Source organism: Lepidochelys olivacea (assembly GCF_965140295.1).
Source record: "Lepidochelys olivacea isolate rLepOli2 genome assembly, chromosome: 3".
Lineage (NCBI taxonomy): Eukaryota > Metazoa > Chordata > Testudines > Cheloniidae > Lepidochelys > Lepidochelys olivacea.
This window is the reverse complement of record NC_140413.1, coordinates 117,890,321-117,914,152: the sequence shown is the minus strand read 5'-3', so window position 1 is coordinate 117,914,152 and position 23,832 is coordinate 117,890,321. Positions and strand designations below refer to the sequence as shown.

The window sequence follows — 23,832 nt, the reverse complement described above, 5'->3', positions numbered from 1 at the left end:
CAGCTTATAGTAGGGGAGCCCCAGTGCTGGTGCACTGTCAGCCCAAAGTGAGCTCAGCAGCCTATAACTAGACTTCTAATGAAATCAAAATTAGCTCTGATATTCCACAGTGGAGAGAGGAGGAAGTGCAATCAGCATGTAAGGCCCTCACCAAGGGGCCCATGCCACCAAGTACTACTACTTGTCCCCAGCCTCTCTCCATTCACACAGTTTTGGAACCCATGACCCTTGCCTAGCGAGTGCTACTTAGTTGATGGTGAATCCCTCCATCATAACAAAAGGCCACGTACAGTTCCAAGCACAGTTCCCATAATCAGGGTAATAACAATTTATTCTTCCTGCCCCAATAACAGAGACACTGGGGGTCCCACAGCAGCCAAAGTGACCATTTGGGCAGCTATGGTCTCATTCTAGGCGTGGTGGGTGTGCCTATGCAAATGAGATCGGCCCCTGAAGTTCTTTTCCACAACTTGCCACACCTCACCACCAGATGTCAGGGTGGAGCTCATCCTGACACTGCTTACATGAATAATGTAGCTGAAGTCAACGTACTTAGATCTACTTAACACGGTGTCTTCACTGTGGTAAGTCGACTGCTGATGCTCCCCTGTCGATTCCGCCTGTGCCTCTTGCTCCAGTGGAAGGGAGAGCGCTCGCCGGTCGATTTATCGCATCTTCACTAGATGTGATAAATCGACCTCTGCTGGATCAATCGCTCCGGAGGTAAGTGTAGACGTGCCCCTACATACCGCTCTGCCTCTGAGATAGGATGTAAGGGGCAAGGTCCCAGCTTATATTGCAGCTCCTTGAAGGCCCAATACTTCTATTGCCTAATGGCCTGAACCATTGTAACCAGAACAATTATACAGTTGATTAATACTCTGGCTTTGACACATTCAGCTCCATGCACATGCCACCCTCTTCACTCTTGAGGGGAGAGAAATAACCTATCACACAATCTGCTTTGAGGCCCTTTGGCAAAGGGAAGTACCAGAATGGAATTTCTAACATGGTGGCATGTAGGACCTAGGTGAAAGGTTGCCAGAACTGATGAATTCTTTGGTTATCAACAACTGGGGAAAAAGGATCTACATAGGGAAAATCCTGACCTACGGGGAGGGAGGAGTATCTCTGACTTTGTAGGAAGGGGCTGTGCAGGAAAGAAGGGGGCCTGGTGGGAAAAGGGTTCCATAACCCAAAATGAGACTTTCCAAGCCCAACATCAGGTTAGTTGCATATACACAGCTTGTTTGTCTTCAGCTGAGTTTAGCCTGATGTTTTGCCATTTGCTATGAGGATTATGTGCACCATTGATGACTATATATGTGACGAAAAAAAAAACTGGGACAAAAATAGATTTAAACAGTTATTTTAAACCTCGGAGAATGTTCAACCCTAAACAAGGAATTTTGTGTTACTGATATACTGGCAAGACCAAATGAAACGCAGCAACCCCAGTTTTAAACAAAAATGTTCTGCTGCAAAGAAAACCAACTGTATAATAATGAGCTGATAAGAGTAGGAACAAGCAACAGTAAATTTATGAAATACAATCCCAGCTACACCAGCAGAGTCCCTACCCTACTATGTGATGCACCTTCGGAGACCGAATTCAGTAGACCCAAAACCATGCAGTGGGTCATAGGGAAATATCATGTTTAAGAAGTAACGTTGTATGGACACAGGAAGACGGAAATGAAACAAACCCATTCTCACTTTTTAAAATGGCTATGTCCTTACGAGAAGCAAAGGATTCCGTTAAATGTTCAGACTCGAGTTATTATTCAGACTGAAATGCTGAACACTTTGAGACTTGCACAGCGCTTTTAAATAGCAGTAGTAGTATTAAATCCACTGCGCTGTATTTTGAGGAAGGTTCAGATATTGTAGAAATGAGTGTGATACAAAACCCTAGATAAGAGAGAAGACAGAGGGGACTATTTTCTGTAGAGAGAAGTAACAGGTTTCTCACTCTGAAATAGTAGGTTGATTCCATTATCTGCTTTTTATAGAAATTAATATTGCAGGATTGTTGCCTGTTGCACATAAGACAAAGGAATCAAAACTCCATCTGGCATAAAGAAACAGAGAAGTAAACACCAGTCAGTTAAGAATATAAACAAGTATCTGACTACGTGCTCTGTATCCAGGAATTTCTCTTACCTCCTCCCTGGCAGCAAGCTACACTCAATAGCCAATCCCTATAATTTTTATTTATTTTGGCAACTGTTGGAACAAATTGCCTGATTATGACCACCACCACAAATAATAACAACAAAGAAAGAAAGGAAGCAGAAGATATTGAAATATTACTACAAGAGAATGGGAACATTTATTTATATTTATATAGGTTTCTTCTACAACAGCAATAACATCCTTCTTCCTGAGGATTTACGAACAGCTGAGGTCAATGGCCTAAAGCTTAAGGCAAGAAATTCTTCCAGCGAATGATTCTCATGATGGTTCTTCTGTTGTTTCATTTTAGACAGTAACATTTGATGATCTGTCACATGCTTATACTTAGAGATGGTGCAAAACTGGAGCCTGTTCTCCAATCTCCTTGAACTTTGGCAGAGGTGGCTCTGTGGGAAGGAATTTGTTAATGAGATCTGGATCTGAACAATTCCTGGTTTTCAGAGTTGACATTCTCTTCCCTTGGTTTAACCCAGCTCTGCTAATAATGCCATGGACCAGATTCAATAGTATGCCTTGACCCCCATTTCCTGCTCTGACAGTATAAAGGGGTCAGATTCTGGCTGTAGCTGAGTAACAGAGTTCTCTTGGTGCAGTTCTGCTTCAGGAGAGAATCTGGCGCTGCATGTGGAAGGTAGCCCTGTAAGTGGATGCGGCTAACCTGAGCTTTATTTTGATGATAATTCTGATTGATGTAGAAAAGGATCAAAGTTTTAAAGTGAAAATTTACCTATACATTTTTCAGAACTTTGCAAATGAGCTTTCAACGGTGCAGCTCCTAGTCAGGTCTCAGTTCTTTAAAAATTGATTCAGTTCTGAACCCAAAGTACAAGCTGGGTAAATGGCCTGGTATTTAATGTTTGTAATGACATGTCCTTCCTGATTCTTCTGTCTCTCCCTTTTACAGAATTGAGTTTTGCAGCTCTGCATTCACTGGGACTAGTATGTTTAACCTATGCTCTCTTAAGTCAATTATTTCCCAGTTTCTTTTGTCTGAGGCTTTGAGGGAGCTGTAATTAACTTCCCAGGGACATCATCAAAATCTTGAAACAGAACTTTTTTTAAAAAAAAATGAACAATAAGATTTTAAGTCTCCCTGGTTTCCTCTTAACCACAGGTTCTATGTTCTTCCATTACCATAGAAAACAGACAGTGGAATCCCACAGTCATAACTGGGAAAGGAGACGAGATGAGAGAGAGAGAAAGGGAGCCATAAGATGGAAGCGCAGAGTTCACTCTCTTTTTTTTGTTTTTGTTTTTAAATTTTTCCCTCTGATCTCTTTTCTCTTCTGTGAACCTTGACACCAACATATTTGGTACAGTCAGAAGTCGGGGCATTGTGATAGCCACAAACAGGGCCAGATTAACTCTTTTATGGGCCTGAGGCTATTAGATTTTGTGGGGCCCCTGTCCGAGGGGATGTGGGCTCTGGGAGGGAGTTTGGGTGCAGGAGGGGGTGTGGGCTCTAGGCTGGGGCAGAGGGTGGGGGTTCAGGAGGGGGCCAGAGGGTCGCCCCTTACCTTAGGAGGCTCCCGAAAGTGATCGGCACACCCTTCTGGCAGCAGCTCCTAGGAAGGGGGCTCAGGAGGTCTCCGCAGAGTGCCGCTGCCCTCAGGCACTGCCCCCATAGCTCCCATTGGCCGCAGTTCCCAGCCAATGGGAGCTGTGGAATCGGTGCTTGTGGCAGAGGCAGTGGGTAGAGACCCGCCCCCAGGGGCCTCAGGAGCATGCCGGCCGCTTCCGGGAGCGGTGTGGAGCGAGGGAGGGCAGGAAGCCTGCCTTAGCCCTGCTGCGGGCTTATGGGCAATTGTCTCCTTTACCCCCCCCCTCCATTCCCAAGGTGTTCATAATTCTGAGGTTCTATTGTACATCATCAGAACAAACCCCATTTGGCTGATCAGCCAACCCTGGGGGAAGGCCCTGAAAGGATAAACTTTTACATGGGTGTGACAATATAGACGACCTATTGTTTTTTCACGCAGACATGTGAGACTGAGTGATGTGTACTCTCTGCATATCCTTTCACTATCTGACACAAAGTAAACATATTGCAATGATACAATAATACACCCTAAGGTTGCTCAAGTTTTATATGAACTATTGAATTCACTGGAACCCAAAACATCTGTTTGCAAAGCTAATGAGAATTTGCTTCCTTGTGAGATTTCTTATGCTTCCTGATTCTGTTTGGAATAGAAATACTGAGTCACTCTTGTGATATACTGTATCAGTACTCTGTTTCCAGTCATGGATGGAACCAGAAGCACTAAGCTGAGTACTTGTGAGTACATCACATTATTTGAACCAGAGTCACCTACTTTCAGATTTCCCTGGGGGTGCTCGACTCTCACTCCACCCTTTCCCCCAATGTCCCACCCTCACTCTACTCCCCCCAGCACCTCCTGCCTGCTACTGAACAGCTGATCAGCGCCTATGATTTGAACCTCAGAAAAAGTTCAGTTCCAGGTCAAGGTTTGGGTCAGTGTTTACTTTATCACAACCATCCAACCTTAATTTTTTCCCTAATATTTTTATGGGAACAAAACTACAATTAGTGTCTTGTTTTCTGACATGACAAAAGGCTTGTGAAACACTTCAAAGTTGATAAGCACTGTCCAAGTGCTAAGTATTTTTTATTATCACAAATTGTTTATTGGACTTGTTAAAACACCTAATTGACATATTAAAATGAGGCATTTCAAAGGCATGGACCACATCTGAAAAATGAGTGTCTTGTGGACAACTCCTTTGCCATTTATAGTCATCTGGATCACCTCTCACATTTGCAACCACATAGCATTGAATATGAAATATTGAGCAAAACCTTCAATGCCACAAAGCATTGGGCTTTGCTTCTGGGGAAGGGGAGCTCAAAAGCCAGGCTGCTGAGGTCAGAGCTACAAGCCAGGCAGGAGTCAAATCTGAAATCTTCTGATCTATAGACAGACATGTTATCTATTGATAACTACAGGATTTGTTTACAAAAGAGAAATATTAGGAAAATATTTATTTAGTTATTTTTAACTTTTCTGGTGGCAACTCTTCTACTTGGTTACAGCTCCTGGTTGATGAGCAACTGGAAACAGGGAACATCATGTGACCACTCCATCAGTGCTCCACATACCATGGTCAACAGAACCCTGTTTTAAACCATTTCCTAAAATTCCATTTAGATTCTACACTGTTGCTACTTTTATTCACCTGAGCAAAACAGCTTTGTATTTTAACATTCCATGTAAAATCTACTGACTGTGACCCACCTTTTTTGGCAAAAATCTTTAATTCTGCAGTTTTGAAAGGCTTTGCAAGTGGAATTCAAAATTCTGGTCTAGGGCGACCAGATAGCAAGTGTGAAGAATTGGGATGGGGGATGGTAATAGGCACGTATGTAAGACAAAGCCCTGAATATCGGGACTGTCCCTATAAAATTGGGACATCTGGTCACCCTATTCTGTCTGTCCTTTGAAGTGCTAGTCACTTGGGAGCTACCATATGGAGTTTCTTGGGAGCTGCTGTGTGGATTTTTTGGCCATAAGGAAATCCTCCCTTCTTGTATCATAAGATGTATATTGAGAAAATAGGCAGGTAGGATGAGAATACAAGTTACTGGGCTCAGTGGAGTGGTAAATGAGTGACATTTAATGGCCTGTGAGATTTAGGAGGTTAGACTAGATGATATAATGGTCCTTTCTGGCCTTAACCTCTCCAAATTGATGAAGTGATTTAATTAAATGTGAATTTACATCAGCTCATTGTCATATAGGCTTTGAGATAGATAGCTGGTTTTCGGCTTTGACTATGTGAGTGTTTTAGTAGCAAGTTGAGAATCTTTCCAATTGGATTGTTTTGTGGAGGCGATGGAAAGGGGATTTGATCAAAAAGAGTTTGAAAATTGGCTGGTTGGCCTAGGAATTACTGCTCTGTGTTGCCACATAAAATACCCTGATTATTATTATTATTTATTATTAAGAATATTAATTTTGCTCTATGAGATGTCAGTATGCAGAAATCAGAAGAGGTGTGTTCATGGGTGGCATGTCTCATGCTCCTCAGTGGCCCCTGTAGTGCATCAGTGATCATCATTGAGTAGCTCCAAAAGAAAGTCTTGTGTAAGAACATAAGAACGGCCATACTGGGTCAGACCAATGGTCCATCTAGCCCAATATCCTGTCTTCTGACAGTGGCCAGGTGCTTCAGAGGGAATGAGCAGAACAGACAATCATCAAGTGATCCATTCCCTGTCGCCCATTCCCAGCTTCTAGCAGTCAGAGGTTTAGGGACACTCAGAGCATGGTGTTGCATCCCAACCCATCCTGGCTAATAGCCTGCTTATACACCTGGTAATTGTTACCTTCACTCTGAAATTGAGTGTCAAATTTACGATCCCAGTGTGTGATGTTAACAGCAAAACCAACCGTGCCATGAGCAGAAATCCACTTTGGAACCAAACGCAGCTGCTTCTTCCAAAGTAAACAGTGTGAGCCAGCAATTTTCAGGAAATATTACTGCCGTGTATTATGCCTAGCACGTGCAATTTTTTTTCGGTTTCCTGTAGCTTGTTAAATATCCCCCCTCCCTCAAATATTGTATCAAAGCCATAAGCTATATTTAGTTCCAGTCAAGGTAAAGTCAGTCTGTTTATATTTGCAGAGTAATGTAAAAATGCCAGATAACCCACATACGCCTTGAGCACTGGAAACACAAATATGTGTAATGTACCATAAAACTAAAGTTTTCTCACTATAGCCAAAGGGTTTTAAAAAGCATTGTGGGGAGGGGGAAAGAGAGCAACATTTTCTAGAACATGGGAAAGATCTTTTCTACTACTTCAGCATTTTGTGCCTGAGCCACTGCCAATGAAGTCAATGGAAAGATTCCCATTCACTTCAGTGGATACAGGATGAGGCCGTTAGACATTATGGTCATGGGTGCTATAAGAAAACCTTACAGAGATATTCTTGGGATCTTGGCTCTTAGCCTACTCTTTGATCTCCTCTAGTGCTGCTCTCTAATTGCAAGAGTCACTCAAGAACCTGTACGACATAGGCTTATAAAAGTAGCTTGTGACACAGTGGTGGCTTCCATTTGCCTTTTCCTTAAGACATTTACTGTGGAGATCCAAGAAGAGGGCTCACTGTAGGCAGTATTAATTAATCCTTTCCTTGGAGAGGTTAGGGGAGTCATAATGTGAAGGCTCTTTTGTATAGAAGAGAGAGAGAGACAGACAGACAGAGTGTGTGTGTGGGGTGGGGTGGGGGGGAAGGTGGGTGGCACCTGTTACTTCAGACAAGAAAAGACAGTTTGGTAGGGTGAAAGGAAAGGTTTAATTTCACTTTTTAATTTACTTCAGTTTATAAAATATTCTGATCAACAAAAGTCAGTTGGTGCCCATTTAAAAAAAAATCAGTGAAATAAAGTTGAATGTTATACCCCTGCCAGCTAAAGGACCCAAAATCACAGAAAGAAACAATAAACTCAGGCCATTTTCCTGAGAGATTATGTGGACTATATGAGCCTAAAATCTCTGATGACCAAAAATCTCTGCCCTTGTCAGACCAGCAGAAAAATGAGTCCTACAGTCAAAATTCCCATATTGAAAATGTCTTTTTACTAGGGCTGTCAAGTGCTTTAAAAATTAATGGTGATTAATCGTGCTCTTAAACAATAATAGCATACCATTTATATAAATATTTTTGGATGTTTTCCACATTTCAAATGTATTGATTTCAATTACAACACAGAATACAAAATATACAGTGCTCACTTTATATTTACTTTTTATTATAAATATTTGCACTGTAAAAATAAAAGAAATTGTTTTTTTAATTCACTTAATACAAGTACTGTAGTGCAATCTCTTTATAATGAAAATTGAACTTACAAATGTAGTTATATACAAAAAAAACTGCATTCAAAAATAAAACAATGTAACATTTTAGAGCCTACAAGTCCACTCAGTCCTACTTCTTGTTCAGCCAATCACTCAGACAAACAGATTTGTTTACATTTGAAGGAAATAATGTTGCCCACTTCTTGTTTACAATGTCACCTGAAAGTGAGAACAGGTATTCGCATGGTACTGTTGTAGCCAGCAAGATATTTATGTGCCAAATGTGCTAAAGATTCATATGTTCCTTCATGCTTGAACCAGCATTCCAGAGGACATGTATTCATGCTGATGATGGGTTCTTCTCTACAACGATCCAAAGCAGTGCAGACCAACGCATGTTCATTTTCATCATCTGAGTCAGATGACACCAACAGAAGGTTGATTTTCTTTTTTGGTGGTTTGGGTTCTGTAGCTGCTGCTTTGGAGCATTGCTCTTTTAAGACGTCTGAAAGCATGCTGCACAGCCCATCCCTCTCAGATGTTGGAAGGCACTTCAGATTCTTAAATCTTGGGTCAAGTGCTTTAGCTATCTTTAGAAATCTCACATTGGTACCTTCTTTGCATTTTGTCAAATCTGTAGTGAAAGTGTTCTTAAAACGAACAATGTGCTGGGTCATCATCCGAGACTGCTATAACATGAAATATATTTCAGAATGTGGGTAAAACACAGAGCAGGAAACATACAATTCTCCCCCAAGGAGTTCAGTCACAAATTTTATTAACACTTTATTTTTTTAACAAGCATCATCAGAATGGAAGCATGTCCTCTGGAATGGTGGCCAAAGCATGAAGGTGCATATGAATGTTTAGCATATCTGGCAAGTAAATACCTTGGAATGCCAGCTATGTTCTCACTTTCAAGTGACATTGTAAATAAGAATGAGGCAGCATTATCTCCCATAAATGTAAACAAACTTGTTTCTCTTAGCGATTGGCTGCACAAGAAGTAGGACTGAGTGGACTTGTAGGCATTAAAGTTTTACATTGCTTTGGTTTTGAGTTCAGTTATGTAACAAAATTTGTAAATTGTGCTTTCATGATAAAAAGATTGCACTACAATACTTGTATGAGGTGAACTGAAAAATACTTTTTCTTTTATCATTTTTACAGTGCAAATATTTGTAATAAAAATATGAAGTGAGCACTGTACACTTTGTATTCTGTGTTGTAATTGAAATGAATACATTTGAAAATGTAGAAAAACATCCAAAATATTTAATAAATTTCAATTGGTATTCTATTGTTTAACAGTACGATTAAAACTGTGATTAATAGCGATTAATTTTTTTGAGTTAATCGCATGAGTTAACTGTGATTAAGTGACAGTCCTACTTTTTACTAATCGTCACTCATCTAAACCTGGCACATATTAATTGTTGCACCTTCATATTAAATAGTGTCTTTAAAAATTTACCTTTTATCCCAGGTTGCTTTTGTCTTATCTTTCTGCTAAATTCCCAGCTGTTCTCTCCTTTTCCCAAGTGTCCCCATCTAGAGGAGATGGTGCTGCAACTAGAAAGCTGTCAGACTGAAAGGAATAACTGAAACAGTCTTAAACAAGGATTCATTGTGAAAGTTCCATGCGGAATTGTGTGCCACAGTGTATGAAATTTGACAACTATATGTAACGTGACCATATGTCTTACTTGTTCATACTTTGTCCCAGTGTCTTGGAAACTTCTTATGTGAGTCCTGAAATGTCCCTTTTTTTTATTCCCTCAATCAAAATATTTTTGGTTGTGTGTTTAAAAACTACAAACTGTTAGTTTAAGATATGCTGCTGTACCAAGCAGAATTTGCTCTGTGTTTTCTAGGAACAGAGAGAGATCAGTGGAACAAGTGTTCAAGGTGATGAACGGTGTTTGGAGTGAAGGGAAAAGCTGAATGAGAGTAGATTCTATCAAAGCTTCTTTTTGCTCAAAGTGCATGTTGTTAACAGTTGTTCAGAGTTAAATAATAAAGACACTCAGAACACAAAATAACCCTTCACTTCAAGAAATAGACATGTCACTGTTGAGACAGCAGCTGGAAGTATCAATACCAGCATTTACTTTTTTTTTTTTTTGGTCATATGTATGTTACTGCCATCTGTTTTTATTTTGAAAATATAGTCCCTTTAACTTTGTAAAAATCCTATTAACTGAATCCAGCATCACTGCAACTTGCTGTCGTAGTCACATTCTTACCTTATTTATTATTATTCTTTTCTTTATAGAACAGGCAAAATGCTCCGAAGACGAAATGGAGCGACTTTACAAGTCATTAGAACAAGCAAGTTTGTCTCCCATCGGGGACCGTCGACCTTCAACCAAAAAAGAGCTCAGAAAGTCCTTCGCCAAACGGAGCAAAAACCCCTCCATGAATGAGAAACTCCACCAAATCCGAATGCTGAATAGCACATTAAAGGTGAGGTGTCACAAGGGGTAAAGTTCCAGCCTGAAAAGAGGAAAACCAGTTTGTACTGAAAAAGAAACAATCTGAAGCTTCACCCAATCTCAAAGTGAATGTTGTTCAGTTAAGTCTTTCAAATAATGTTTCACTTTCTCCTGCCTCTGTGTTTTGTGGCTATATTTGAAAGTGGAATCAGAAGCAATAGTTCAGTTCTTGCTGTAGTTCCAGCCTGACTGGAGCAGGTGTCAGGAATTTATAAGAGATCACATGGTAGTCAGCTGTCAAATTCACACACTCAGTGCGTGCTTGGTGAGTTCACTGAATGGGACAGTGTCAAAGGAGGGAGAGCAGAAAAAGTACACGGACGGTAGTGGACAACCAAATGACCCTTAGCCAAGAAAGTTTCCCTTAAGGGATTACTGCAGAATGCACAGGATGTGCTAAAGCTATTTTAAGGGCCTCCTGGAACTAAAATAGTTTCAATAACACAAGCATCCTGCTTTCATGTTGGAATTTTACCATGGGTAGAGGATGAGAGGGTTTCTCAGCACATTCCCTGGAGGGTCTGAGAGATAGATAGACTCTGCAATACTCTGATGGATAGGAATCACTTGGAGCCTCATTTGTGTCTCATGGAATTTCTAGTCCTGTTTCTGGGTGGTACTAGAGGAGAGAGAGAGAAAACTTATTAATATAAAATTAAATTGTAAATAGAGAGATGGAGGGATAGCTCAGTCATTTGAGCATTGGCCTGCTAAATCCAGGGTTGTGAGTTCAGTCCTTTAGGGGGCCATTTAGGGATCCTGGGCAAAAATTGGGGATTGGTCCTGCTTTGAGCAGGGAGTTGGACTAGATGACCTCCTGAGGTCCCTTCCAAACCTGATATTCTATGAATGAACATTAAAACAATTGCCTTCCCCATCCTCTTGCTTTTTTTATCAGAAGTAAGAAATGAGTATGTTACCTCAATTGTTTTTACTTAGCTTTAAGTCATGTCTACTTTGGAGAAATTTATAAAGAAATTTCTCACTGGTACTAATGCCAAATCAGCTGTTCTGAGACTCATAATAATACATTCTTCTGTAGCATCTGCTGTCTGAGGATCTCATCATTAATGAAGTAAGCCCCACCACATACTTGTAAGATAGATAAATAGTATCCACGTTTTACAGGTGAGGAAACTGAGAGACAGAAAAACGTTACATGGCTTTTCCAGTGTAATGTGTGTCACCAATAAAGGAAAGAACAGAACTGCTTAGTGCCAAGTGAATTGGTGGCTCACATTTTAGTGTTAAATCTTCAGATTAGAATGATGGTGAGTTGGGGATAAAAACTTTAGTGCTATTAGAGTTTTTGTTTATTTCCTAAGGGGATTCACATTCCTCTGGGTAAACAAATGAGTAAATTATGGATCTGACTGTGGTTAGCACTCTTTTATAACCAGACTTTTTTTTTTTTTTTTTTTTGTCTAACACTAATTGAGTATGGAAAGATCATTTTCTTGGATGCTTTTCTTAATGCAGAAAATATGGGTTTTGCTTTATTCAAACCAAGAAGTTGGAGTGTCGACAAGATAAATATGGCATTAGAGAATTTCATACAGAGACAAATAGAATTCTTTAAGCAATGGTGTTTACATTAGTTAGTGTGAAAGGTACATTCTCATAGTAAGGAAATGCCAAACTGTGAATCAGTAAAAAAGTATGCTTTTAAAGTAATTTCTTCTTAATATTATATGAAGCAGGACATAATTAACCCTGCGTGATCTATTGGAAATACAGAATTCCGGGAAGTCTTACATCTGATCCATATTTGCTGTGCTTTGACTAAACCTTTATCAGCTTCAAGCAGAGTGATTTATGAACATACCGAGGCTGACTGGGATTATTAGTTTGGACTTGCTACTCCACATCTCTAGCAATGAATCATTGCTGCTGCCACAATATATCAATAGCAAAACATATTTCGGATGGCTAGGAAGAGAGGGAAGCTGTTTGCAGAGTGTTTCATATGCTAAATGATTGGAGGAAATTAGTCTTTTTTCCAGAGATACGAAAGATAGATCCACCCTGTCAGAAAATTTCTCCATCGGGGAAAAAAAATCCCCGCTTCTATGTTAGCAGCACCTGTCTGTTTCTCTGTCCTGTGCCTTTTGCTGTCCTCTTACAAAAGTTGCCAGCTAGACATAGGGCTGAACCTGAGTAATCTGCCTTTCTAACAAGCTGTCCAATTCCAGTTGGTTCAAGAATCACAGATCACAGAGATTAGGCCTTCTGGGAAAGTTGTTGAGGCTATGGGTCAGGATCACTTTTGTGCATAATTCTTGAGGTCAAGAAAGCTCTAGGCCCTCTTACCTGCCTTTATTTCCCCACTTACTCTCTGTCTCATCCTCCTAGCTCTGACCTTGAAACCTTCTCTGTCTTACTTTTGCCTCTCTTCTGTAATGACCCTTACCTGAGGCTGACTAGAGGTGCTTGACATAGGCCAGTGGAGGGGTCCGCTGCCTCACATCCACTGGAGGGAGACGAGCAACGGACAAACTACATACATTGTTTTTATTATTTTTTTCTATCCAGAATGGGTGTTTGCTTATCCCTTCTTATTATAATACTAGAATTCCATCTCATGGGGCTGTTTAACAGCAGAGGCCTACTCCGCGCATATGCCAGAGAGAATTGGCACTTTTGCAGTTAATTTGTCTCAACAGAGGCTTCTGTCTGGAGCTGGCATAGCTAAATGATGGTTGGTGGAGAACCATTTCAGTTCAGATCCATTTGTCCTCATCCTAGAATTACTAAGAACATTTTGTTGAAGTCTATGTCTCCATAGTTGAAATCCAGTATCACTGCTTGGAGAAGCCCTGTATGCCTGGGACACACTAAAAGAATAGTAAGATACTGTAGACCTGGAAAAGGAAAATGGAGCTCTGCAATAGAGAACATAAGAATGGCCATATTGGGTCAGACCAAAAGTCCATCTCGCCCAGTATTCTGTCTTCTGACAGTGGCCAATGCCAGGTGCCCCAGAGGGAATGAACAGAACAGATAATCATAAAGTGATCCATCTCCTATTGCCCATTCCCAGCTTCTGGCAAACAGAGGCGAGGGACACCATCCCTGTCCACCTTAAGGTGTTTATTCTCCATGTACTGATGTCTCTGCTCGCATCCTCTGTGAGGACTGAAGCTGAGATCTGTGGGCCTAAAAATGTGAGCCCTACATACTGAGCTAAAGGAACGGGGTTCATTAACTTACAAGTAGCAGCAGCCTTGTAAACCTCCCTATATGGTCTAGCCACTAGAGTGGGACAGATAGCCACCCTATGTGAGTGTGGATTACATCTAAATTTAATATGTCTAGGACTGAAAGTAGGGGTATTTACAATGTGGGAAGGGAGTGTTTTTCTTGAAGGTCAAAAGCTGTGTCCAAATTGCAGTAATTGCTGCTGCTGTTACCAGTTTTTTTTAAATTTAGCATTTTATGAAAAGTGATCAGTTCTTCATGTAACTCTTCTCTTGGGCTTTTGTGCAAAGATCCTGTGAAAAATATGGGATATTTTAAAGACTCAGGTATAAACAGAACTGTAACTTCAATTGGAAGAAACTTTTGCCATGGGCTTGTTTTAAAATTCCCATACTCAAAAAGGGAATCACATTGCCAAGATGGGCAATTTAGGTTCATACTAGTTTTATTAAGGAAAATACGGTGTACAGTTTGTATGGGAAAATATATATTTATTAACCCTCTTGATTTCCTACTAGTGTAAAGAGCATGACCTGGCCATGATTAACCAATTGCTGGAAGATCCTGAGCTGACGGCAAAGAAGTATAGAGAATGGAAGAATACAAACACCATGTTGGTCCAAGAGATCTATCAGCAGCACGATGCCCTAGCTGTTGTGGAAGGGAATAGCAAGGAACCATAGATGAATCCACCACCTTTCTTTAATTGAAAATGCTATCTGAGGACAGTGGAACCTGCAGTACATAACAGGATTCCTCCCTGTCCCTCTTTACCTCCTGATGCTTTAAGCTACTACAGTTTCAGGTTTTGTTTTTTCCAAGTGCTTATCTCTTCCCCTTTAAAAGAAAAACAACCCATTCTCCAAAGCATTATTTCCTCTCCTCAAACTCATTTCATGCCAATAAAATGGAACCCCAAAATTAAAAAAAGATGCCCCCTCTGGGTACATGTCTGAGGCAAACATTATCTGAAGCAGAGAGGAAATGGATTGACATTCAGGAATGGCTGATCTTTCATCAGAGGTAAACTGAGCACACACAGACCTGAAAGTCTCAGAGGAATGTACATATTGTAGATACTAGACCTTCGGGGTCATTTTATTCATGTAACCTATTGATGGAAGAAACTTTTTTAAAGCTATGATAATGCTAACAGGATACAATCTTCTCTCCTACCATTTGTCTCTTCAAGACAACTACAAGTAAGAACTTTTATCTCTACTTACATTTGTTTTGACTGCATTACTATGTAAACGGTGGCAACAAGGATAATGATTATGCATAAATCTGAATTTTAAATAATTTTCAAGGCACCCAGTCAATGGACACCATAAACATTTCCTAATTGTGTATGGACAAGATCAAGATGCTGTTTTCCCACGTCATCTGGAGAGGGTCCCTTAATGTGTGTTCGTGACAAATAAATTTGTTCTGCAATGCGGAAACTCTGTCTCATCAAGTTTCAACTTTTCTTATGGAATATAGGACTCAGTAAAGGACAATTTTCTGCTTACATATTTTTGATAGTAGTGAATACGTAAAGTACAAGTTCATCTTGAATTCATAGTCATAATAATAGACCTTTTACAGCGCTTTTAATCAGTAGAACACAAAATGCTTTACAAAGGAAGTCAGTTTATTATCCCTGTTTTACAGGGGAAACTGAGGCACAGAACGGCAGTGACTTGGCTGATGACACTCAGCACGCAGTGGTGGAGCTGGGTAGATCCAAACATATAAAACATAGTTGATTATATTTTTTTTTAATATGTGTCACTTTATGGCTTATGTGAATGTGTGACCATGTACTGTATATATTTTTATTTATATATTTATGTACTGTACATTTTCTACTGTAAAAAGGACCACATGTTATAGATGAGATTGTTTATCTGTTGATTTCAAGAGAAATGCCTGCACAGTCTTCATACCCAAATATAATTAATATACATTTATATTATTCATACCATTCCAAAGTTACGGACACATTGGGAGTTGCATTGTAAGCTTTATTTTTGAGTACCTTGCTTCTACTTTTTGACCTCAGTGTGAGATTTGGTTGAAAATTTCACTGTATATTCTAGGGTAGGAAAATATTTTTCTATAAAATTTCATAACCCCAGGTGACATGGTTTCATAACCCCAGGTGGCATAGTTTAACTAGTATGTTAATCAAATAAAAAATTAACACATTGTTTTGCTGCAATGGGTCATAATTTTCAGCCTTAGGTTTCTCAGCACAGGATACACATTTGAACTCCCAATTGGGTGTTGAATTGTCTATACATGTGCAGTATAGTTTGATTTGCACATTTCAGCATATGTGACTTTGTAAAGTCACTGAGTTTTAAGAAATATTCCTCCTTATTAAATGGATCCCCAGCACAGGAACTAGCATTTAAAGATATACACCCAAATACTCTGGTGTGAAGGAGATGCACTCCAGTTAGCCAGTGTGTAAAGATGTTCTCAAGAGTTTTTGGACTCATCTAGCTTTAAAGCAGAATACGCTATAAATATAAAAAAATCATACATGTTCAGATATTGACCCATGTGTATGCATAGTGTAGATTATTAGAATTTTGATTATGAAAAAAAATTAACCATCTTCACTGGAACAGATTGGATTTCCTCCACTTGCTTAGCAATTAGTTTTAATTGCTTGGAAATGTTTCATTACTAAGCAATTAATGTTTTAAGATCTAAACCCTTAGCTGTATCCCAGAACATCCAGGAAATGTTGGATCATTAGAGATGGGTTGGACTTGGGAATTGAATGCAGCAGGAAGGCTCTGAGGTTTGGGCACTTTTGGCAGCTGGTAAATCTACTAAAATTTGATTGAAGGGAGCCATGCCTAGGTGGACTGTATAAGTTCCCGTGAAGCAGGTTTTCCCTTCTGCAGATATTAGCGGGAGGAGAAGAGTGGACTGAGGGATGGAGAGACACAGGAGGCAAAAACAGGAGGTGGTTAGATGCTGTGGCTCGGAAGTAGGGTTGTATTTGAGATACCAGCACTGCCTCAGGACTGGAACTAGGGAGTGGGACTGGTTGTTGAGTCCGCGTTAGTGCTGGACTATGGAGAGCTGTAGCTAGAGAACAAGGACTAGCTGGGGACTGGAACTGGGTGGTAAGAACTAGTATAGGAATCAGAGAAGGAAACTGAAACAATCACTGGGCACATCTGTTAAAAATAAAACCACAAAATCTTTTAACTAAACCTTCTAAACTATGGAAACCACAAGCTAAGTGATGTAAATAGATCTGACATCAGCCTTTCCCATCCAGACCATTCTTTTGAATTGCACTTAGCAACCTTAACTGTAACATGATGAAGGTTTGTTTATGTCTAAGTGTGTGTGTGTGTATATAGATATATAGATTCTCTTGTGTTAAGCAACAATACTGAAGGTTTTTTGTTCTTTTTTTGACAGTTGCACACTGACATTATGCAGCCAAAGCTGTAAAATACTTCAGGAACTTAAAGAAAATTCTGTTTAAGAGAAATCAAGAAAATATTGACTTATGAAATTAAGGAATTCCTCATTATGTTTTTAGACTTTGTGCGTATTTTTTTCAGTTGTTCCTAGTGAACAACAAAATTCAGATTTTTTTTTAGCGACATTTATTATTCTGGTAAAAAATCTTTCCTTAAAGCTAATCATCTGTCATTTTGTAAAGTGTGCACCCACTACCCAACAAACAAACTATGCTAAACCAATATTTTCACTCACACTTAGAATATTTCCTCATTTCTGAAAAAAAAGTCAATTGTCAAGATTTTAGACAATAAGTACATTTTAAAAAAAGCCTTAAAATAAACTAAACTTGGAAGGGACAGATCTTCACCTGTAGGCATAGAGTGCCTGGTGCAGTGCCCTTTGGACTTCCTGATTCTGGGGCTGCTCTGTACCAGGCCACAGTCCCAAGATCCTTTCACCTTCATCAGCTGCCAATGGCCCCATATGGCAGCCAGGTTTATGGAAGCTCAAAATAGTAGACCTTGTTCCTAGCCACACCCTCTACACTGACAGCCAGAGTAGTTGGTGTGGGAGTCATACAGGAGCTCTGTACCACTCAAGGATATATCTATCCAGGAGAGTCACTTTAGGGGCTTGATCTGCTGAGTTTAGGGCCGCTTTCCACTGGGAAAGTGACACCAAACAGCTGGACCTCAGTCTAGTAACTTGGCCAAAGCCTTGGAAAAATATAAAGACAATGCAGAAATTTGTTGCACATTTTATATATATATATATGTGTGTGTGTGTGTGTATTTGTATTTGCCTAACTTTTTCAATTCTGTTTTGTTACAGTGTTCACTCAGTATGGAATAAATTCATTCCACCCCAACCCTCTGATACATGCTTTGGTCATATAATTAGTTATTCAAACTGAGCCCTTCTAGCCTTAAAGTCTACCGATGATGTAAGATTTTATTGTCAGTACGTTTTTGGCTTGACAGACAAAATTACCTCCCAAAGTGCATGTGATGAACTTGAAATTAAATCAGCTGGATAATACCAACATAGGGTGAGCTGCAAGGCCCATCCACCACATCAGTCCCATGCAAGCCCTTGAAATAATGTTAAGTGGGATATAAGTCGTGGCTAGGCCTTGTATGGGCCCTCTGCATAGGAGTGGATTTTACCTATGGAGAACCCATGTGTATGTGTATTCGGAAGTAAAACAAATAATGTAAATGATTAGCATACAACTGAGAGTGAGAATTAAATTGTTGGCTTTATAGCAGTACAGACTCCAGTGAAGAAAGACATTTATCTACTAATTAGCGTCTCATGGCTGACTTATCTGTGTATATATTTTTTCACCTGTAACATTTTTTTTTCTTTTTTTATTTTACTAGTTGTAATGATTCCACCAGAGAGTGGACTGAAAAGTTGTCATTCGTCCAGGACTGAATGATGACAGCCTTGTGCCGCAGACAGATGTCATGGTTGGGGGGGGGGGGGAATCCTACCATTTGGGGGGAAAGGAAACATTTTTGTGGCAGATTGTTGAAGTGCATATATGTGTGGTAATGGAGCTGATTTAAATCTACTCAGAGTTTTGGAATTAATGCTGACTGGAGAAGTTAATGGGCAGAGTGCAGGTAAATCAGTCAAATGTGGAAGATAAATGCAGTTTGTTGCCTGGGTATCATGTCTACATATATGGGCATGGGTGTGAATATAATACTGTATATTTGGTATACCAACTTATTTTTTGATAAAATCCATCTCTTGAAATGTAAGGCATTTCCACAGGAGGAGTCTCCCTGCACTGTATGGGAAGATTTTTTGTGTGGCTCAAGAGTGATCAATTGCAATGGCAGTATGTGTCATTTATGAGAAAAACTAAACTCTAATAACAGCAAATGGAGTGTTTTTTGTTATCTTGCATCATTTCCAGCAAAACCTGTAGAAGGTGGGAAAATCCAATTGTCTGATGCCTGGATGAGATGCCTCCCGAAATGAGAACTACATGATTAGATGTGAAAATGAAGAGATGTGGAAATGAAGAGGGATCTCTGCCCATGTATTTGGCATTAGATCAAATAATTACTTAACCCATTTGTGGTATCCTCATGAGGTACCAACTTGGGGATTAATCTCTGGGGTCAATTTAAACCTGTTGTTAGTGCTAAACAATCAATAAATAAATGAAGGCCAAATTTCAGTCATTTGGGGGTTGGTCTTGCAAGCTGCTGTTTGCTTTCCCATGTGCTTAACTTTAAACACCTCCACTGCCCACATGCTCCAGAGCTTTTCTGAACCAGGGCCAGAGTGATCAGCAGCAGCAGTGATGAGCCCTCAGACCCTTGCAAACCTGGAGTAACTCCACTGGTTGAAATAGATTTACACTGTGCAAATGAGAGCAGAGTTTGGCCCAGTGATTCATATTCTCTTACTCTCAGTGTGAATGCATGCATACGCACGTGTGTATTTGTAGATGAGTGTATGTCTTGTATAATGTATAGCGATGCAACAATGTCCTTGGATTGACAAACGCAGTACAATTGGTTGTAACAGGGTCATGTAGCCTGAAATAGTTTTGGAATACTGCCCTGTTAGCTGGCCAATAAATTTTTGAACTATTGACGTTTCCGCAACTAGCAGAGAATGGGTCACATCACTTTTACTTAAAATAGAACAGAGAATTCTCAGCACGGGGTAACTTTAAAGTAGCTAATATTTCAGGCAAAAAACTCCTGTCTGAAAAAGTAAATTTACCTTACTATAAGTGCAGCAATCAGAACTCATCTCCTGCCTCTTCAGATAGTTTTGAGGCCTCCCAGACATGAAGGGAATAGAAAGCATGGAGCATGTGAAGTGAAGATAGCATCAGAATAAAAGGACATATTTTTCATTAAGGGAAAACATTCCAATCTTCTTAGCTGATAAATAACTCTACTGTCAGATGCTGAAATAATTGCAGCAAAAACAGCTCAAAAATCTCAGATTTCTAAGTCAGGGTGAGAGGAAATACAGGAGGGGATGAATTCTATGTAAATAGATGTACACAAGAGGTGAATGTAACTGCTAATCACATCAATACAAGAGAGCACTGAGCACCATGTTCTCTGCTCAGTGGTGTTTGCCATCAATTGTGTTTGTATAAAAGGTTTTGGGCATGAATTTCAAATGGCAGCATTACTCTAAAATGTGAAATACACATGGTGCTAAATGGGTGCCATTATATTACCGCATACATGTGTGTTGTTTCATATATTATTCAGGAGAACTTAGTTAGAAATGTTTTAGAATTAAGTGTGTGTGTGCGCGCGCGAGAGAGAGAGAGAAAATAAAAAGCTTTGTTGTTATTTCTTTGTCCGTAAGGCCCATCTCTACATTAGTACAGGGAGTCTGGCTGTACAGATCTTGGAGTGATTGGAAAAGTAGAACTTAACCATTTTAGTCATTTCTAAAATCCATTTTTAATGGCTTTTCTGTAAATCAAGGATGTCTCTCTATTTCAGTGTTCCAGAGCTCAGAAGCTACAAGGACTAGACGTGAATGCTGTAATCCACTGAGATGGGAGAGAATCCCAGAGCGTCATTTCTAGCTGTAATGATTTCATCAGAGAGTGGACGGAAAAGTTGTCATTGGTCCAGGACTGAATGGCGACAGCCTTGTGCCACAGACAGACGTCATTTTTGGGGGGAGAAAATCCTACCATTTAGGGGGAAAGGAAATGTTTTTGTGGCAGTATGTTGAAGTATGTGTATGTGTGATAATGGAGCTAATTTAAATCTACTCAGAGTTTTGGAATTAATGCTGATTGGAGAAGTTAATGGGCAGAGTTCAGGTAAATCAATGTGGAAGATAAATGCAATTTATCGCATGGGTATCAGGTCTATATATATGGGCATGGGTGTGAATATAATACTGTATATTTGGTATACCAATTTATTTTTTGATAAAATCCATCTCTAACTGTAAGGCATTTCTGCAGGAGGAGTTTCCCTGTACTGTATGGGAAGATTTTTTGTGTGGCTCAAGAGTGACCAATTGCAATGGCAGTATGTGTCATTTATGAGAAAAGCTAAACTCTAATAACGGGAAATGGAGCGGTTTTCTTCTAGTGGTAGGGCCAAAGTGGTATTTCCTGTTTTATGTGGGACATGTAGAAAGAAGATAAACTTTGAAATGTCAGTCATGATTTCCTTGAACTGTCAGCAAGTTCTGCAGTTTACTCTGTTCCCATCCACTGAAATTAGAAATCTTGCTTTCTTTTTTACATGGGCCCTTTAAACAGAAGGGCTTACTATTAAAGTGAAATTCCCCCTCTGCATGGGGGCACTACCAAGTTGACGTGCCACTAATATTCCACTTAAACCCTATTTTGAGGAGTTACGTGAACATGAGCTTTTTTGTGGGCCACCTGCACAGGGGTAAATTTTCTCCAAGAAAATTTGTTTTGCATTAGTAGATTGGTCAAGAACTTAGGAACCATCTGAGTGCTAATGCTCACTCTGTCCCAGATATTGTGTGGCCTTGAACAGGTTACTGTAGCTGCACTCACAAGTTATCCTTCCTGTCTCACTTTCCCCCGGCTGTAAAATGAAGATACATAAACACTTGTCTACCTCATATGGTGATGTGAAGATTGATTAATTCCCAGTCTTGTGGACACTTACACAGGTGAGTAACTTCACCCATGAGAAGTCAATGGAATGACTCACATGAATAAAGTTACACACATGCATAATAATAATAGATCTGAAAGCACTTTACCAAGAAGGGCAGTATCATTATCCCCTTTTTACAGTTAGGGAAACTAAGGCACAGAGCAATGAAGTGAATTGCCCAAGGTCACCCAATAGACCAGTGGCAGAGTTAGGAACAGAACTAAGATCTTCTGAGCCCCAGTCTGGTGCTTACTAGCTAGTTAAGTTAATAGTCAGTATTTTAAAATTTAAAGTGCTATAAGTGTGCTCAGTACTAATATTTTTGCCTCTTAGTGCATGCATGTAACTCCTAAGTTTAGGGGACATGACATGCATGTAGCCAAGGGGAACTAGCCTCTTACATTGATACTTCTGTGTTAAACATGCAAGACAGAATTCTTAACTCAGACTTTTGTTTTTTTTCCAAATTGGTTTTGAAAAAAAAAACCCCAAACAAACCTAACAGTAACATAAAAAACAGGCACATTCTTAAGACAGGCACATTTACTTGGGGATTATTATTTCAAAGCCTGTTTTTTTAGAATCAGGAAGTTTCTGTGAATGGCTATTTTGAAAAATGCCTTGCACTCTGGGAGAGAATGTACTTTTTGGAACAGCCTGGCTGAAACAGTCCCCTGAACTGGCTGCTGTATCTGTTCCTAAAGAAAGACACCTCATGCCAAATGAACGTCCTTGAAAGACATGTGATGTGTTTACATTTTCATATATGTAGCACGGCCAGGCAGCTCTTTTTACCAAAATAAAATAATAAAGGTGATGGGAGCTGCATAAGGGAAATTTCACTTCACTTTAGAAAGGCAACACATGCAGCAGCATGGGAAATATCCTTCCTCCAGATCCTCCTCATACACTGTTATGAAGTAAACTTAAGTCTTCTCCATTTCCTCCTTTCGAGTCAGTTTTTTAGGTTACACTGTCCTTTGGTGGCATAAAGTGTAACTGCTCATCAACTTATTTTTGTAAGAATGTAAATGAAGGGAACTCTTTGATCTGGGCATGTATCTTATCTGTAACTAAAAGGTTTAAATATGTGGGAGACTGTGTTATATATACATAAAATGTGTGTATGTGTGTATCATTCTGTATATATCACAGTAATCTATGGTTATTGGGCAAGATCCTCAGCCTATGTTTCCTTATTACATTTGAATAAAACAAAGGAAAGCAGGTGACAATGTTTTGGGCTAAAACTACCTTTTGATTGCCTTTGGGAAAAGGCAGCTTTATGATAGCTTTATCAAATAGTAGGGTTTTTTAATTAAGAAAGCTAGTACACATGCACAGCCTGCTGGCTTTTAGTGATATTGCAAGTGAAGTAATAATGCAATGAGCTCATTCATAGGACTTAATGATTTTTTTTCCTTTTTATATCTTTATATTTTCCCATCTGTATTTTTATTGCATCACTGAAAGTCTTGGCATTATGCACAAAAACCATTGTCACATCTATAGGTACTTGAACTTGAGCACTGAAACCTAATTATAGTAACCGTGTACGTCAGTTGGCCAACTCACTTTCCCCAGCACAAAAACATGTTATGCAGGCTGTATGTCAGTTATGCTTCTGCTATGTGCCATGTAAACGGCTAAGTTAGGCCCTGATCCTGCAAGAAGTCCAGACAGGCAGACTCTTTGCCCACAAGGAATCCCAGTAGACCTCTGTATTGGAGCACTCGAGGTGGAGCTTTTTTTGGGATGAGGCCCTTGTCATTCAACAAACCTGATTCAGGCACATCCATTATGTGCAGTGGCTTAAACAAGAAGTTGGTGCCTAATAATTAAATGGTATAACATTATCTATCTTCATGACAGAAGCTTGATTTTGTTAGACGCCTTATGAAGGTTGTTTGGCTCTCCTTGGTTTTTTGTTGTTGTTGCTTCCATATATTAAGTTGGTACAAGCAAATATCAATGCAAGGGCACTAATACA

At 39.7% G+C, this 23,832-nt stretch overlaps 1 protein-coding gene across 2 annotated transcripts in view; it reads left to right on the top strand.

Annotated features, from left to right (window-relative positions):
- Positions 1 to 15,612, top strand: part of IPCEF1 (interaction protein for cytohesin exchange factors 1) — a 112,695-nt gene extending 97,083 nt beyond the window's left edge. For both annotated transcript variants that reach the window (XM_084622168.1, XM_084622169.1), the window contains 2 exons: positions 10,299 to 10,489; positions 14,235 to 15,612. In XM_084622168.1, coding sequence (XP_084478294.1) covers positions 10,299 to 10,489; positions 14,235 to 14,399 — 356 coding nt within the window. In that variant the 3' untranslated portion in view covers positions 14,400 to 15,612. The remainder of the gene's footprint in view (positions 1 to 10,298; positions 10,490 to 14,234) is intronic.
- The last annotated feature ends 8,220 nt before the right edge of the window (positions 15,613 to 23,832 follow it).